We start from the raw sequence: 17,813 nt of genomic DNA on the forward strand, positions 1-17,813 counted from the left end.
GGGACCACTACTGGGGGCATTGCATAGGGGGACCACTACTGGGGGCACTGCATAGGGGGACCACTACTGGAGGCACTGCATAGGGGGACCACTACTAGGGGCATTGCATAGGGGGACCACTACTGGGGGCACTGCATAGGGGGACCACTACTGGAGGTACTGCATAGGGGGACCACTACTGAGGGGCACTACATAGGCGGGCACTGCATAGGGATGAAGTTACGCCACTGGGATAATGTGTAACTGAAACAGCGAAACACATAATTTCAGTCAGCAATTCTGTTACTAAAGTTCTTTTAACATTTTAATGCGACAAACAAAGATGCAGCAGTGTTGCAGGCTCCATGTCAAGCAAGAATACAGTACTGCCACCATGCCTGTGTTTAATACGATCTCATGCAGGCACAGTTATTCCTATAATTCAGTATAGAGTATTGATCAATGTTGTCTCTTGGCTATGATTCAGAATAACCCACTATTATACTGTATACAGTATAGCCCTCATGTCAGTATAGATTATGGTATAGCCCTCATGTCAGTATACATTATAATATAGCCCTCATGTCAGTATACATTATGGTATAGCCCTCATGTCAGTATACATTATAATATAGCCCTCATGTCAGTATACATTATGGTATAGCCCTCATGTCAGTATACATTATAATATAGCCCTCATGTCAGTATACATTATAATATAGCCCTCATGTCAGCATACATTATAATATAGCCCTCATGTCAGTATACATTATGGTATAGCCCTCATGTCAGTATACATTATAATATAGCCCTCATGTCAGTATACATTATAATATAGCCCTCATGTCAGTATACATTATGGTATAGCCCTCATGTCAGTATACATTATGGTATAGCCCTCATGTCAGCATACATTATAATATAACCCTCATGTCAGTATACATTATGGTATAGCCCTCATGTCAGTATACATTATGGTATAGCCCTCGTGTCAGCATACATTATAATATAACCCTCATGTCAGTATACATTATGGTATAGCCCTCATGTCAGTATACATTATAATATAGCCCTCATGTCAGTATACATTATAAAATATAGCCCTCATGTCAGTATACATTATGGTATAGCCCTCATGTCAGCATACATTATGGTATAGCCCTCATGCCAGTATACATTATGGTATAGCCCTCATGTCAGTATACATTATGTTATAGCCCTCATGTCAGCATACATTATGGTATAGCCCTCATGTCAGTATACATTATGGTATAGCCCTCATGTCAGTATACATTATAATATAGCCCTCATGTCAGTATACATTATGGTATAGTCCTCATGTCAGTATACATTATAATATAGCCCTCATGTCAGTATACATTATGTTATAGCCCTCATGTCAGTATACATTATGTTATAGCCCTCATGTCAGTATACATTATGGAACAATAACAAAATAGAAGTCACCATTTAATATGCTGACTGTAAAGTCAGACATAATGCTTAAGCAATGCAAAGTTGGTGCCTGGATCATAGCATACATGCATAGGCGCCGGAACAGAGATGGGAGGGGGTAACTTGCATTGCTGGGAGAATTGCAACTAGATCCCCTTCAACTCAGGACCCTGACACCGTGAGTTACTATCTACGTGGCCTATGGGTTCCTGGAGCTGTGCGGTAGCGCTGTGTTAGTGTCGTGTCTGTGAGTGAGGAGGCAGGGAGAGAGCAGTGATATCCACCAAATCAGCAAAGTCCCCTCAGGGTAACTGATCTCTGTCATCAGGTAGGTGGTGTGGCGGGTTACTCCAGCTGCCCCTGAAGGGGTAACCTTCAGCAATTTAGGGACCCCAAAATTAAATTATATCTTGGCCCTCCCCCAACCTAAAAATGTTGTTGCGCCCATGCATACATGTATATGTTGTTCGTGGAGCTCAAGCATCAGTCAGAACTAATAACATACCTGTGCAGGATGTCTGTGTTACCTGTACTTAGTGACATACTGCTTTCTGGGTTATGATTGGACCTTCTGTGCATGTAAAATAAATAAATGGTGTGTCTTGGATCATTATAGCCATACTTGCCAACTCTCCCTCATTGTCAGGGAGACTCCCTGAAATAGCAGCAATCTCCCTGTCTCCCTGAAGAGTCCAGCAATCTCCCTCATTACACCTTACCCCCATTATGAAGTTGTTATATTTAAAAAAAAATATAAAAAAATAAACAGATATATACATTCAAATGGGATGATTTCTATAATTTCCCTGTATTGGTTATAACTTATAAGGCACAATGGTCCCTATGGCGACATGCATTTTCTAAAAAGTATCAGTGTGTTTTGATCAACAAGTAAATCTTACTAACTGCTTTGAGGCTCATTTACATTTGGATGTGAGTCAGGTTTATGACACGCCTCTCAGATGTAGCAGTACACGCCCACTTTACCGCCGCGCTCATAGGTGCTGCTTTCACAATCTCCCTGAAATGCTTTTTCAAAAGTAGGCAAGTATGATTATAGGATGACAAGACCTCTCACCTTCCACCCTATAATACGTATGGGTCACTCTGAATACATGTCAAAAAAAGCACAGAAGTCAGCTTGAAAGACCATAAATCGTCCATAATTGCTCCTGAGTTGTGTGTAAGGGAACAAGCTGCACACATATTTGCAGTGCATTCTTCCCTTATCCATATGCTTTGTGGTCAGTCCTATTAGCCACGATTTCGCCATCTCCGGACTTCTTAATTTTTATTTGCAGACCCTTAGGGCTGTATATAAAGGTCTGCGAGTCCGTGGCAAGATCAGGCCACGAGGGGGGCCAGTTGCGGTTCTGTTGCTAGTGTTTCCACACCGTTGCAGCAACACCTTGCCCCCCTAGCATCTAATAGGATTGACCCCTTGGTTTGCCATGCATCGTCATCATCATGGCGCATCCGCTCCAGTCTATACTGCATGAGAACAGCCTGTTACAGCCCAGTTTCCCCCCTAACGTCACTAGTACTTGCTTTCTCCTGGTTCCTCAGCATGCGCAGAGTGAAAATACACAAGATATGCTCCACAAACAGTCATACATCCATATCAGCATCGGGTCAAGTACATGAAGATGAACCCCATTTAAATTATAACATGCTGCAGACATTATGGGTATAAAATATACTTTTTATATTAGTGTAGTTTAATACAGGGTCTCTCCAGGACCTGTTATTGCCTGCAGGTATCAATATTGCTTTCTACAGAAAGATCTACTTCATATCAAACACTCTCGATAGTAAATATAAGAGTTGCACACTACAATGAGATCCTAAATGGGGTCTAATGATAAACATATAATTCCTATCTTTCAAATGAGATCTCACAATAATGTGAGCTTCTTCATTTTAATCAACAGGAGTAGCCCTATATCATCATCAATTTATAAAAGAAAAGTGCTAGACATTCTATGTTCCTGGTACAACTGGCTTATACCTGTGCAGCCTCAGGGCTCAGGATCGCATCCGCTTGTGGGTGATTTTGTAACTCAACATCCAAATGATCTCTGTTGTGGAAAAGTTTTTCCGAGCCTGTCCCCTCTAATAAGAACAGCAGGTAGAGGACAGTAACCGGGGTTGTCACTGCTTTTAGGCAACCAGCTTGCTCCATACCAGTTGAACCTGACCGTCTTCTGTTTTCATGTGATCAGCGTCAGAAACACTTGTCGTGTCACTTGTAATCAAGCACAGTTCATACACTAAAGGTTCTCCTCGCGTTGTCTCTTCAGTTCTGTGATTTCTTCAAAGGCATCTTTCTTTAAAAGCTGGAAGAGATAACAGAAATATATATATACATATATATATTGTGGCAGTATCACCAGAGGTGGCACTGGTGAGAAGCAGATTCTGTGTGGGGCAGGGGAGATCCGCCCACACAGACTAGAAAAGCATTGTGGGAAGATGTACAATGGCTGCCGTATGACCAGAGCTCAGGTGAGGCTGCTGGTGGACACAGCCAGACAGTCCAGGTGGGGCTGCAGAGTGAGTGAAGCAGACCAGGTGGTCAGGATCATACCTTCAAGGAGGCAGGTAGATCCATATACCTCTGACACTGTCCTTGTGAGAGGCGGCAGCCAACAAGCTGAGAAAGCTATACCAGGCCAGGAGGCCAGTGTCCAGTCCTGCATGTGGCAAGAAGGACCACAAATCTCAGAGACTGTGAGAGACTTTCATGCAGGTTAGCTGCTGCTATAGAGAGGGTTCAAGAAGTGAGCTAGTGCCCTAAGAAAGGGCTAGGTTTGTTTATTATTTTATTTCTGTCTCCTGATGTCCATGCTGAAGTAAAAGCACCACTTTTCATTTGTTTCACTGGAATGCAATGTGTGGACTCTGCATCTGATCACTGCACCACTAACACAAATCTACCAAGCTAATAACCCCAAGTTATCACATGTGGTGGAGAATGCAGGCATACAGATTCTACGCAAAAAGATTTATGCTGCAGAAAATGTGGAATACAAATGGAAATATGGATGCTTATTGCACTGCATAATCGGACTCTCCTAGAAAGCCAAAAGGAGACTCACTGCACCTGCATGGTGGAATGCTCGTCAAGGATGGTGAGTGAAGTTAAAGTCTGTTGAAGTATTTCATGGAAAAGTTGTATGGATGCCTGCAAATCATGGTTTAAAGGTGTGCAAATGTATTGAAATGACCAGGTATGCAGTATATACTGTGTCTGTGAAGAGAAATGTGTGTATCCTCTAATGTTGAAAACCTGCAAGAAAAAGTGGTTTATGCTGCTGAATGCTCAGGACCTGCTCGTTAATTTCAAGGTGAGCTATTCTGTGTCCTGGGGCTCTATTTATCAACATTATTTTTACTAAAATAATGTGAAAAAGTGTGTTTTCACACCCTGTTCACATTATTTTAGTATCATAGTTATTACAGGGCAATTGGAGTAGAATTCGTAAAATTGTACTCCAACCCCTAAGTATCACTTATTTTTAGTAAAGCAGATCGCATTTCCCATAACTGTAATGGGAAATGTGATCCGACCATAGTTACTAAAAATAAATGTGAAAAAAATATTGGGGAAAGCCCTGTGAGGTGGCGTTATCCAGGGTCTCCCCCGGTTACCGGACTCCTGGTCTGCTCTAACGGGGAGAGCAGAGCCGGGAGTCGGTCCCTGTAATCAGCTGTGTGGTCTAAACAGACCGCAAGCTGATTACTGTAAAAAAAGAAAAAAAAAATAGTAAAAAGAAAAATTACTTAATCTGACTCCAGGGACCGGTGATCGGGCCTTCGGTGATCACTCCCCTCCGGTCAGCTGGTCTCCTGGGGGGGGGGTCGCGGGGTCCGTGTTTGCGGGGGCGGGGCTTAGTGTCGGAGGGCGGGGCTTAGCGCCGGAGGGGGGGTAGCAGTGGCGACTGGTCGGCGCATGCGCGGACACTTAATCACGGTATTTTTTGTGAAAATACCGTGATAAGGCTCCGAAGGGGATTTTCAGGGACAGAGCTTTATCGCAAACTCTGTCCCTGCAAGGGATTTGTAGTAAATCCCTGTGATATTGCCTGAATTCACAATGCGAATTCACTCGGTAATATCACACTACAATCTGCATTCAATATGCGGATTGTAGTAAATAGAGCCCCTGGACTTTTCCCTCTGCAATTAAAAGGAAAGAGACTTGTTATTTGCTGATATCCGCTCACCCCTAGTTCATATATATAAAGGTCTTAAGCAAAGACCCAGATCTGATGACTGCTGAGAATTTTCTTGCTTTGGTCGGTTCTGATACCAGACAAGCCCCAATATGTATGATCAGCAAAGTAGCTTTTCCATCCTTTACTGCCAATATTTTATACTGGATTAGAACATTGCTTTGCATCTGATGTCAATCTAATTTGGTAAAAACTATAAATTAGCCAACATCAATGTGCCTATATTATTACGTTAAGATGCTTTGAGGTCTATTTACTAAGCCTTGGATGAAGATAAAGTACCAGCCAATCAGCTCCTAACTACCATGTCACAGACTATGTTTGCAAATGACAGTTAGGAGCTGATTGGCTGGTTCACCTTATCTCCATCCAAGGATTAGTAAATAGACCACTTTATTTGTTGAGAGGGGAGTGCGCCATGCGATTCCTCTCCATGTGTTGGCTGCTGGGTCCGGGACTCCTTTCCTCAGTGACAAAGGTGAGCTGACATCAGCGCGACCACCGACCCTGGCTGTATGCACCACTGCACATGCACGGTTTCCTGCGCATATTCTCTCCCCCGGACTCCAATGAGACAAGATGTGCCCCTAAGCGTCTCCATGTACGGGACTATGGGGCCTATTTGTAATGCGATTTGGACATGACATTACCACCCATGATTGCATTGCAAATGCGATCATAGCGCCGGGATGTATCATCCGCACATGCAGGGACAGGGGCTCCGAAAGGAGCCCGTCCCTACGTTGTGGCCGGAGTGCTGTCAGGGCTACTGCACATGCGCAGTCCCATTTACTGCACATGCGCGCCCGCCATTGCCGGAGGAGGGTTCCTATGGAACCCTCTCCTGGTAAGTTTTGCAATGTGTACCCCATTGGCTACAATGGGCTAACGCCATCTTCAGATGGTGCTAGCTGTGGGGGCCATCGCATTCTGTAACTTGCTAAATTTGGCAGCATCGCACCTCTCATAGAAACCTCTGGGGGAAGCGGCTGCCTGCAGGAATGGATGGATCGCAGGAGGTATCGGAAATATCTGCTGCTGTCCCTACTTCATATATCTGGGGGAGATTTAATATTTGCGGTTAACCTTTACCCAATAAGGGCCATTTTATCATTGTATATTTGTGACCTTAATCTGGTGTTTTTGGGGATTAAGCAAATGTAACAGCATGTGGACTGCAGGCATCTGCGAGTTCTGTGCAAGACTGCACAGTGTTTTAAAGAAGTAGTCATTTAAAAATCAAAATCAACCTGGTTTTGCCTTTTAAATGACTGCTACTTTAAAACAACGGATAGTCTTGCACAGAACTCGCAGATGCCTGCAGCCTGGATGCTATTATATTTATTTATCCCCATATATTAAAACCCCTGCTAATGACACTACTGGTATTCTACATAAGCCACTGCCACCACTGTATATATATATATATATATATATATATATACAGTAGTGTGCTACCCTACCCTATATATATATGAGTGTGCTACCCTACTGTGCACACATTAACCCCATATGTTCCTAGCTGCATCTGGACATGTGTTAACTGTCTGTATTGTGTACCTTCATGCCATAGCTGCATTAACCCTATGTTACCTTGTATCCTGTTATCTGCCAGTTAATAACAAGCCTGGTTAAGTTACTCATGGTGTGGACTGACCTCACACCGTTGACACCTATTAACATCCATTGAGAGGGGAGGTTCTGCCAATATTTTATTACCAATTGCATTTTGGTTCATGTCTTTGAGGAACTCGCCAATTACAGACACAAAACTAGGTAGCGCGGCAGTTGATCTGTTAATCTATTTTTATTCTTGATACTTTTTTGCTGCCAGCACTAATAAAGATGCTTGCGGAAATTAAAGGGAGTGTAATTTGGTTAAATTGCAGCTTTGCAGCAAATTCTTTGACAAGCTGCTGTATTAGAGTCAAACTTGGTAGAAAATCACTGAAAAGTCGCTGTAGTTACACAAACCGCAGGTTTATCAGCCTGAAAAAATGAGATGACTGTGTCAGGCGAGATAGCCATTATTATAAAAATACTGTATGCATGATATAATATTCTGTTTAGCATTGCAAACACACAATCTGCATAAAGTCAGGAAGGAGTTGGTACAGAGCAATTATTTAAATCTATCTAATTCTTTGTCGTGTTGGGTTGCGATGTGTGGCTGTTCACATATATTAGGTAGGCCAACATCGCCGATTTTGCTGCACACTTCTATGAGGTGTAAGGAAAAATTGGCAATGTTTGTTGTCGTGATGTACTGGTCTGGAATGCACATTGTGGCCTTTGCACAGAATCAAATAGTCCCTTTACAGGCAAACATCTAATACCGCTTTTCCACTGCATAAAAAACCTGAATAATTGCTGTGTCTACCCGGAACTCTGCTCAGTGGAAACGGCTCCAAGGAAAAGACCCCGAGTCTACTGACCCAGGATTTCTTCCCGGGTATCGAGCAGGGTTTTTAGCAGGTAACACTGCAGTGGAAACAGCTTTACCAGGGTTTTTTGACCCAGGTAATTGCAAAAGCCACTGATTGGTCATTCCAGGGTGCTGGCTGCTGATGTAATCACCCAGAGGAGACGCCTGAATAAAGGATGTAGTTAAAAAGGTATTTAAATTAAATAAATAATAAGTCAATAAATAATAAATAGAATTATTATTAATTATTATAAAAATAATCATAATAATAAAAATAATACTACTAATTAAATAAATAATAAAACATAAATAATAAAGGATATAATAAAAAATTTAACTAAATGTGGATGTCATTAAAAATGGCCTGAATAAAGGCCATTTTTAATAACATACACAGGTTTTGCTGGGCTTACCCGGCTTCAGTGGAAATGGAGGCGACCCGGGAAAAACCCGGGACGAGTGTGCAGTGGAAAAGGGGTCAAAGCCGTGTACGACCCGGCAATCTGCCAGGTAAAAGATCTCGGATCAGACCCGGGATTTTAGTGGAAAAGGTGTATTAGTTGCCATCCGTACTCTTCGATAGGGCATATAATAAGTACTTTAAGTAATGGGATTATAGAGCATAGTTTCTCAATAAAATGTTTATTATTTATTAAGCATTTAAGTTTAGGTATCAGAACTTAAGTGCAGTTGTTCCTATCAACTTACATTTAATTTATAATATAAACCTGCATATTACTTTATATATACATATATATATATATATATATATATATATAATTAATGTCGGAACAGAGTAGTGATCTCTAGAGAGGTTAAAAACCTTAGCTGCCATCAGTACCCTCTGCTAAAACATATATCAAGTATTTTGAATTTAAGTAACAGGATTACAGACTTACTCAATCATGGGATTTTTTTTAATAGACTACCACTCTAGTGTCTGACTTGTATGTAAATATTATGGTGAAATGTGTGTGATGTATGATGTCTGTTGTATGTGCACTTTTTCATCTTTAAATATAGCAATTACTGTATGTTTATGTTTCAGACTTTATTGGAATTCTACCATCTGGAGAACTAGAGGAGCATAAGAAAAGCAATGTAGTCGCTATTAGGTGTCACTAATATTAATAAATATGTCACATTACAAAGCTAAAAAGCTACTGCTGAGAACATAGTTATTTACCTTAATGCATTGATAAACGTATAATAGACTTAATGTATAATGAATGATCTTCATGTAAAATTTGTAGTAATCATTATATATTTAAAGCAATGAACCCTGAATATGCAGCAACGTATCAAAGAAACAACTCATTACTCAGGATTTAAATTAAAAAAAAACTGAAAACAGTGGTAAACTTCAAATTCTTCCATATATTCTAATGCTGCCCATCCACTAGGCGATTAAACCTAGCGATGGAGCGATAATGACGGTCGTTATCACTCCATCGCTTGGTAATCGCCCGTAAATCGGGCAGCAAAAGGTTAAAAACGACCAACGATGTGCGCGCCCGCTGGTCGTTTTTAACATCAATCATTGCCCGAAAACGACGGTCAACCCGACGACCGCCGTCAGGTTGCCATGGTCGGGGATGATTGATCTGCATACACTGAACGTCTGAACATTCAGTGTATGCAGTTCACTCCGCGGGAGACGACGGCGTCGTAATCGTGCCGTTGTCTTCCGCATCGTTAAGTGGATGGGCGGCTTTACACAGATTGTTACATTTATCAGATTTATAATCTCAGAAGCACAGATCTACGAAATAATAAAATGATCTGTCACACAACACACCAACGATGCTCTATTCAATAGACAATAAATAAATAAAAATTAAAGCAATATATAATAATAATACAGGTTGAGTCTCCCATATCCAAATATTCAGAAATCAGGAATATTCCGAAATACAGAATATTTTTTTAGCATGACTGAGATAGTGACTCCTTTGCTTTTTGATCGTTCAATGTACACAAACTTTATTTTAGGCAAAAAAGTATTAAAAGTATGGTATAAAATTACCTTCAGGTTCTGTGTATAAGGTGTATATGAAACATAAATGAATTTCATGTATGTGCACAAACATTGTTTGAGTCACAAAATTATTGAAAATATTGTATAAAATGACCTGCAGACTGTGTGTATAAGGTGTTTCAATTGTAATATATATATATATATATATATATATATATATATATATATATATATATATATATATATATATATATAGCATTCTGTTTTTAGATTTGGGTCCCATTCCCAAGAGATTTCATTATGGTATGCAAATATTCCAAAATACGGAACATTCCGATATCCCAAATACCCCTGGTCCCAAGCATTTTGGAGACTCAACCTGTAATAATAATTATTAGTATAGTTATTAGTATTATTATTAATAATAATACAATAACAAATAATAAAATGTTAATTTCTGTGTAAAACTGGAGTTCAGGTGTTAAACCTACCTTATTCAAATAAAGTATAGCACAATCTAACAAAAAGTAACAGTGCTGCAAACTTTATGTATTAAGTTGTAATAAAAAAAAACAGCAATGTTCTTTGTTTTTGTTTTTTTTTCTGTAAAGAAAATGCATTTTCCCTAGGTTAGATAAACCACAGTAATGGGATAACAGCTACAGTATTGTGCCGGTTCCTATCATATCACAAGGTGCAAATTACTGTGCACTTACTTGCTTAGCCTCTTGCTGTATGTTCCTTATGCTACTCTGGAGCCTATGTATGGTGCGTCTTTAAGGTTAGAGCAGGGATGTGAGTCCGCCCCTGAATAAATCATCGGTTTCTTCTGCTCTGTCACACAAGCTGTTAGCTTATCACAAATAGAGCAGGGAATGCCAAACCTCATTATGTACTGTATATCCTGTGCAGAGGCTACTTGTCTACAGCTGACTGGTCCTGCTTTTCTCAGACAGCTGTAACTGGGATAATCACCTCTGAACTGGTGTATTCACTTGCAACTTCAATGATTCGGAAATATTAACCTGCAATGTCGGGAAAAGGACAATGTCTAGAATGATCTCATCCTGAGTATTATTATAGAGACACAGTGAAAAGAGTGGAGAAGTTGCCCATAGCTACCAATCAGATTTGATGTAGCATTTATCAAGTACATTCTATAAAATGGTAGGTAACAGCTGATTGGTTGCTATGGGCAACTTCTCCACTGGCTACTTCTTAATTTCAGCACACAGGCCCTCATTCAGAGTCGATAGCAAGAAGTGATCGCTCACTCTGAATGAGGGCGGGCACTTCTTGTTTTGAAGTGCTGCCTCCAGGTCACAAGCTAAGCTGAGGGTTACCACCCACAGCTTAGCTTGCGATCAGGGTGATGGTCGCGATGGTCATCACCATCGCGACCATTGGGGCTTACGACCAGACCCTAAGGTTGGGTCTGGGCACTCGTAAGCCCCAGGGAACTTCCTGCTCTGTTTGAGCAGGAAGTTCCCCACTGACATCATCAATGATGTCAGTGGGGCCGCCCCCAAACGGCAAGCGTTCCAACTGCCTAGCAAACGGGGCAAGCTGTCACTCAACATCGACAGCTCGCCCCGTCTGCTACGAGACCCCTAGCAACGGAGCGCCCATCGCTAGCCGGGTCTCGCGCATGCGCACAACGGAGCTGGCTCCATCGTGCGCATGCTCTGTGGGGACCATCGTCCCGGTTGCGAGCAGGTCTGAATGAGACCCACTGTCCCTTTCTGGGACAATCATAATCTCAGAGTTCAATCTCTGCCCCAAGATCTCTTCACAAAGGCTGTAATTAGGGTCGGACTGGACCACAGGGGACAGGGGTAATCCCAGGGGGCCACTGCCTGGGTGCCTCTCCTCCTTCCATATGGGTTTGGTCTCAGATTGCCCACTCAATTAATACATTACTAATGGATCAGTTACTTGGCAGAGCCGGACCATGGACTGGTGACTGTGACATAGGTCCCTACTACTGCATTCCCCAAGGTGGGTCCTTATGCCCCAGTCTAGCACTAGCTGTAATCAAGGAGAAACTTACTCTGTGAACAAAAACGAAAAAAAAGGCTGTAAATTAGAAAAGAAAACCTGGAAAAGGCAGAATAAAAACAGGGGAAAAAAAACTGCCCATCCACGGATGTGTGGATTGGCTCTGTGTGTATCAGTTCATAGGATACTGAAAGTGGATTCCAAATAAATGGAGGCATTAAGGATGTCACTATATGCTGGTAGTTATGAAAGTCTTGTATCACTTCACAGTCATTAATTCCAATGTTGTCAGAAATGATAGTACATTAAAGCAGTAATTGTAATAATATTATGAGTATGCTCTATAGTGGAGTGGAGATGAGATCTGGTAGCTTAACATATAGAGATACTGTATGTCTCAGTCATGGATTAACATGATCCTGTTGGCTGTGGAGGGACGTCTTCCAAAGCTCTATCATGCTGGTGAAAGACTCTTGATGGTGCAGTGGAGAGACAGCGCTGGTTTGGGTTATATCAGTACTGACTGCGCTGTCTGCTCTTTAGGAAGTGCAGACTGCTATCCATTAATATGTGGTGGTGTAATGCTGTGATTTCAACACGTTTCATCATAAATTACAACTCCCTCAGGGATGTTGAGTGTCAGAAATTAATCCTCCCTTTATTTTTTCAAGGCTGGTTTATGGTACTGTAGGTCAAAGTTAAGAATTAAGGCTGCTTATTACAATGATACAAAGTTTATTTTAGTAAATATCAGTGGGTGCAACAAATGCTGCAACCACTGACAGAATTTTGCTGATGCACAAACTACTAGTTTCTGTCTTCACCATGAGCCTGATCAGAGTTGTACCCAATGGTTTCCACACAACTCCGATGTTTAATGATCAGCGCATGTGCAGGATCTGTACTGCCACGGCGGTTGCAGCCTCCCCAAGCCACAGCATGATTGACATGCTGCAGCCATTTGGGGGCAGGTAAGGGGCAGTGATGGCCAGCGTTCTTAAATATGGGGGCATGTCTGCCCCATTTTCAAGGCGTGCTGAGGCCTTGGCCTGCTTCTTCCGATGCAGATTTCTTGACCCCAGCAGAATGAAAACACCGACCATCCTGTGAAACCTGAGGGTTACTCAGAAGGCCGATGTTTTCGCAGATGATCCGTTCCTGCGCCCTCAGACGCAGCAGTGGATTACTGAAGCTTGCAGGAAGCATCTATATACACAGCATATTTTTTTCTGTTTGGAAAACTACTGGTTGCAAAGCATTTGTGTGATACAAAGCTAATACACGAACAGTTATTAAATAGCCTACATGGAATGCATAGGTTCTGGGATCTAAGTTATGATGCCTGAATGCAGGATATAAGATGCCCTAGGGTACAGTGTTTTTTAAAGGGTCATGTTACCATGCATATATTATATACCACACAGGAAAAGGCATCTAGAAGGTATTTTAACTGATTGATGAAATTTCAGAGCCTCGTTTCACTGGTATCTATTCTTACATTCTGGACTGGTACAAACTAATACCAATGGCAAAGAGGTCCCTGGACTAGAGAGCTTACAACCTAAAAAGTGCCACTACCCTTCAGCAATAAGAGGAATCTCTGATCTCATGAAATTCACATGCCTCCGAGTCAAAGAGCAGCTATTTATTTGTGCCAAAATCTGTGATAGTTAAATATCCGACCAGAAATCTGTATCACTCTTGTTTATTTTACTATGATGACTGATCCTGTTTCATAAATGCATGAAAGTATGTGAGCTGTATCTTTATCAGCTCAGCCGGGACTCTTATACTCACTCCCTCTATATGTTTGACGTAAACTAAAGCATAGGTTGGAAAGGCAGGTCAATGCAGTTGCATAGAGGACAAGCTAGATGAGGCGGCAATAAGGCATGTATGTGTCTCTTTGACATAACTCCTGTAACAGTTGATAAAACATCTTTATTCAGGAAAATCATTTGTTAGGCTGGTAAGAAGAATGCAATCCCTTAGACCACCTACAGACCTTCCCTTTGAAGAGGATCCAATGTAATGAGTCATCGCTTGCTGTTACACATCGGTTACACTAGTAACTAGGAATTGTATACATACACACTTAATGAACAACTTAACCCATTAAATTTCCAGATGAGAACTATATATGTAGAATATATCGGTGTTAACCAGACATATACCTGCAGTTCTTAGAAAGCAATTAGATCCTAAATCCATTGCAGACCACTGTAGCTTCTTTACATCCTATCACAATCCAACTATTCTTCATTTCCTTTTGTATTAAACTATTATGCAGGGCCCTCCGTCCTCTTTTTCCTGCCTAGCACACTATTACTACGCTCTCTTGTTTCTTTTCTTCCTTTCAGTAACTCTGAACTATGCTATGGTCTGTCACTGTACTCTGTTTATGCTCTTATACACTGTTACTGGATTCTATGTTTACCCTATACGTCGCTGCTTACAGTATGTGTAGCCTAAAGCTGGGTACACACCTGGACGGCTACCGACACAGTGAGGCGGCGATGCGATGTAACTATGTGTCACATTGTCATACACACTGCTCGATCCGCTGTACGAAGGTGCAATATATCATATTATATGCCTAACTATACCGCATAGTCCGTGGCATCGTCCCATCTGATGTGCAACACATTCGATGGGACGATGTGTCCACCCTATTCATTGTACAATACATTGGGTGGTTTCCAGGGTACACACTATGTGATGGTCATTCCCATCCTTCGTGGACGATATATTGGATGATATATATCGTATAGTGTGTACCCAGCATTACAAATAAAAGAAAAATAATAATCACAGTGCAGAACCTTTTGAACACTATGGGGGCAATCCAATTAGCTGCAAGGGGTGCAAATCGGATGCTTTTTGCCATTGCCACGGCGTTCAAATGCCGCCAACGTCTCCGCATTTCGCAACCCTCGCGGCCAACTTTTAGGCTGAATTTGCTCAATTTTGTACGCGAGCAGCAGTTTTGAGCGAATTCAGGCTGCCGTCAAGTGTGGCCGTTGGCGCGATGACTCACACCCGCGAGTGCATCACGCATAATTGGATTGACCCCTATAATGCCTTACAAAAATACAGTCTGCCCTTAGTGAGCTGTATGCAAGTTCCAGAGAGGTCAAAAACAGAACGGGCTACATGTGTTTCCTGTCTGTGGTGCAGAGAGTACAGGCAGTATTCATAGATCTTTGTTATGAGGTTTGTAGGACAGCCTAGTATACCACAAGCAGACAACATCCATTCAGTACCACATACTCTATTTCCATTTTAGATTTTATTCAGCTTATTTAGCTACGTGTACTAAATGTATATGAAATGCATCCATGCTCAAAATAATATGAACTGAGGCCCTGATTCAGAGCCAGATGCTCTGAAGAGCGCTCGCTCTGAATCAGGGCGGTTTTTTTTGTTTTTGTTTTTTTGGAGCGGCCTTCCGGCGGCTCGCATAGCTCTGGGTGACCACCCACAGCTATTGCGAGCGGCCAGGATGATGGTCAAGACCATCGCGACCATCGGGCTTGCGACGAGACCCTTGTGGTAGGGTCTCGTGGCCGCAAGCCCCAGAGAGCTTCTGGCTCTAATAGAGCCGGAAGCTCTCCCACTGACATCACTGGTGATGTTAGTGGTGCCGCCCACAAACGGCAGGCGTTCGCTTGGGAACGCCTCTGTTTGTGAAGCCACCCCCACGCCACGCCTCCAAAACTGTGCGAGCTGTCGATCAAAATCGACAGCCGCCCCCTTTTGGTGCGAGACACGGAGCGCCCATCGTTAGCCGGGTCTCGCGCATGTGCATGTCAGAGCCGGCTCCGGCGTGGGCATGCGCAGTGGCCTAACATCGACCCGCTCGCGAGTACATAGCGCTTGCGAGCGGGTCTGAATCAGGCCCTGAGTCAGAAAACTGTGTGTAATTAACTTTGCCCAAACTACTGTATAAACAAACACCCCTTACTCAATTGTTCCATTACTGAACCATCACCATAACATAACCTGTAGGGGTAAATTTACTAAAGTGAGAGTGTTTAGAAGTGAGTTTCAGAAGTGATGTTGCCCATAGCAACCAATCGGATTCTACTTAACATTTAACTAGCACCTACTAGAAGATAATAGCTAGAATCTGATTGGTTGCTATGGGCAACATCACTTTTAAAACTCACTTCTATAAACTCTCACTTTAGTAAATTTACCCTGTAGTGTAAAGGTGCGTACACACTGGGCGATAAAGTGGACGACTGAACGATAACGATATCGTTATCGTTCAGTCGTCCACTTTATCTTCCATTTTTAACCCCAAAAAGATGAACGATAACGACGACGCACGTTCCCGCGGGTTGTTCGTCATTATCGTTCATCGGGCTGACATGCAGGCCAACCTGACGATCTCGTCAGGTTGCTGCATGTCAGGGAATGGGGGAGAGAGCCCGGCGCTGAACGATATCGTTAATGATATCGTTCAGCGGCTGTGCTCAATGTCATGAACGACATTGAGCACAGCCTGCCGGGGACAACACTACACGATATCGCTCAGGGAGCATATCGTGTAGTGTGTACCCACCATAAGGAATATGTCAGTTATAAATACCAGCCGAATATGGAACATATGGAAATAAAATAACCCAGGTAGTATATTCATGTTTCATAAATATATTTATTATTACATTTTTATGATTTCTCAGAGAAAACATTTCATAGGATTCTTATCTAAGGTGTGTTGGAACAACAGCTGCCGTAAAACCGATTGGCATAAACACAGTTTACTTTAGACACACTTTAGTAACCAATGCAGCTGAAGGGGGTTTGGTGGGCAGCCATCAATTTTTAAACGTTGATGATTTGAGAAATTGTCACCTTTGTGTGATCTGTTGAAAATCTCTCCATGTTTCTGCCTCATCTGGCTGCAGTGTAATTTATGCCCAAGTCAATTAATAAACCTATAGAAACTGAAGCTCTGGTATTCATAGTGCCTAATATTTTCCATAGACCTATATATGCTTGGGTGTGGTACAAAATGTTGACATTCAAAATACCAACACCGGAATGTTGACACGGGTGTTATGCCATCATGTGAAATGACTGCGAATCTCGACAGTCGGCATGTCGACATCTCATTTTGTGCTGATTTTAGCCCTATCCCTGCCCTAATCTCAGCCTAACCCTAACTCTAGTATGGGCTGTGAACATTATGCTCATTGACATTCACATTGTTGAAATTAAGACAATGTAAACATTATGTCCATGATGTCATTGTAAAGGTATGCAATCGGGAAGCCGACTGCCTAAATACCGGCAGCCGGCTTCCTGACCGTCATATCCCGGCAAGGGTGAAATGCCGGGCGTCTAGATGGGGGGGGACTTAGGGTTAGGCACCCCCCCGGGGGACTTAGGTTTAGGCAGCAGGGAAGGGGGTGGTTAGGGTTAGGCACTTAGAGGGGGGATTAGGGTTAGGCACTTGGGGGGGAGGTTAGGGTTAGGCACTCCTAAGGAGGGTTAGGGTTAGGGGGGTTAGGTTAGGTTAGACAATACTTACCTATCCACGATCGGGATTTCCAGCGCTGTCGGGCTTCCGCTGCCGGGATCTCTGCTGATGTCGGGCTGCCGCTGCCGGGAATCGAACCGTGCGGCCGGCGGTATTTCATACCAATTCCCATTGTAAATGTCTATATTTTGAATGTTGCACCCAACAGAGCAATTCAATTGTTTCTTTGTCCGGGCGCCCATTATTATTTAACGC

General features: G+C 42.4%; 1 protein-coding gene across 3 annotated transcripts in view; it reads right to left on the reverse strand.

Moving 5' to 3' along the window:
• The window catches only part of LOC148517268 (matrix metalloproteinase-21-like), a 149,848-nt gene that overhangs the window by 43,758 nt on the left and 88,277 nt on the right, over positions 1 to 17,813 (reverse strand). For 2 of the 3 annotated variants that reach the window (XM_088479015.1, XM_088479013.1), the window contains exon 2: positions 3,443 to 3,770. In XM_088479015.1, the coding sequence (XP_088335141.1) occupies positions 3,443 to 3,616 (174 nt within the window). In that variant the 5' untranslated portion in view covers positions 3,617 to 3,770. Of the gene's footprint in view, positions 1 to 3,442; positions 3,771 to 10,788; positions 10,817 to 17,813 lie in introns of those variants that run through there. The other variant, XM_088479014.1, reaches the window with a different exon arrangement.

The sequence above is a fragment of the Taudactylus pleione genome, unplaced genomic scaffold, assembly GCF_031769625.1.
Source record: "Taudactylus pleione unplaced genomic scaffold, aTauple2 ptg000225l, whole genome shotgun sequence".
NCBI classification, from domain to species: domain Eukaryota; kingdom Metazoa; phylum Chordata; class Amphibia; order Anura; family Myobatrachidae; genus Taudactylus; species Taudactylus pleione.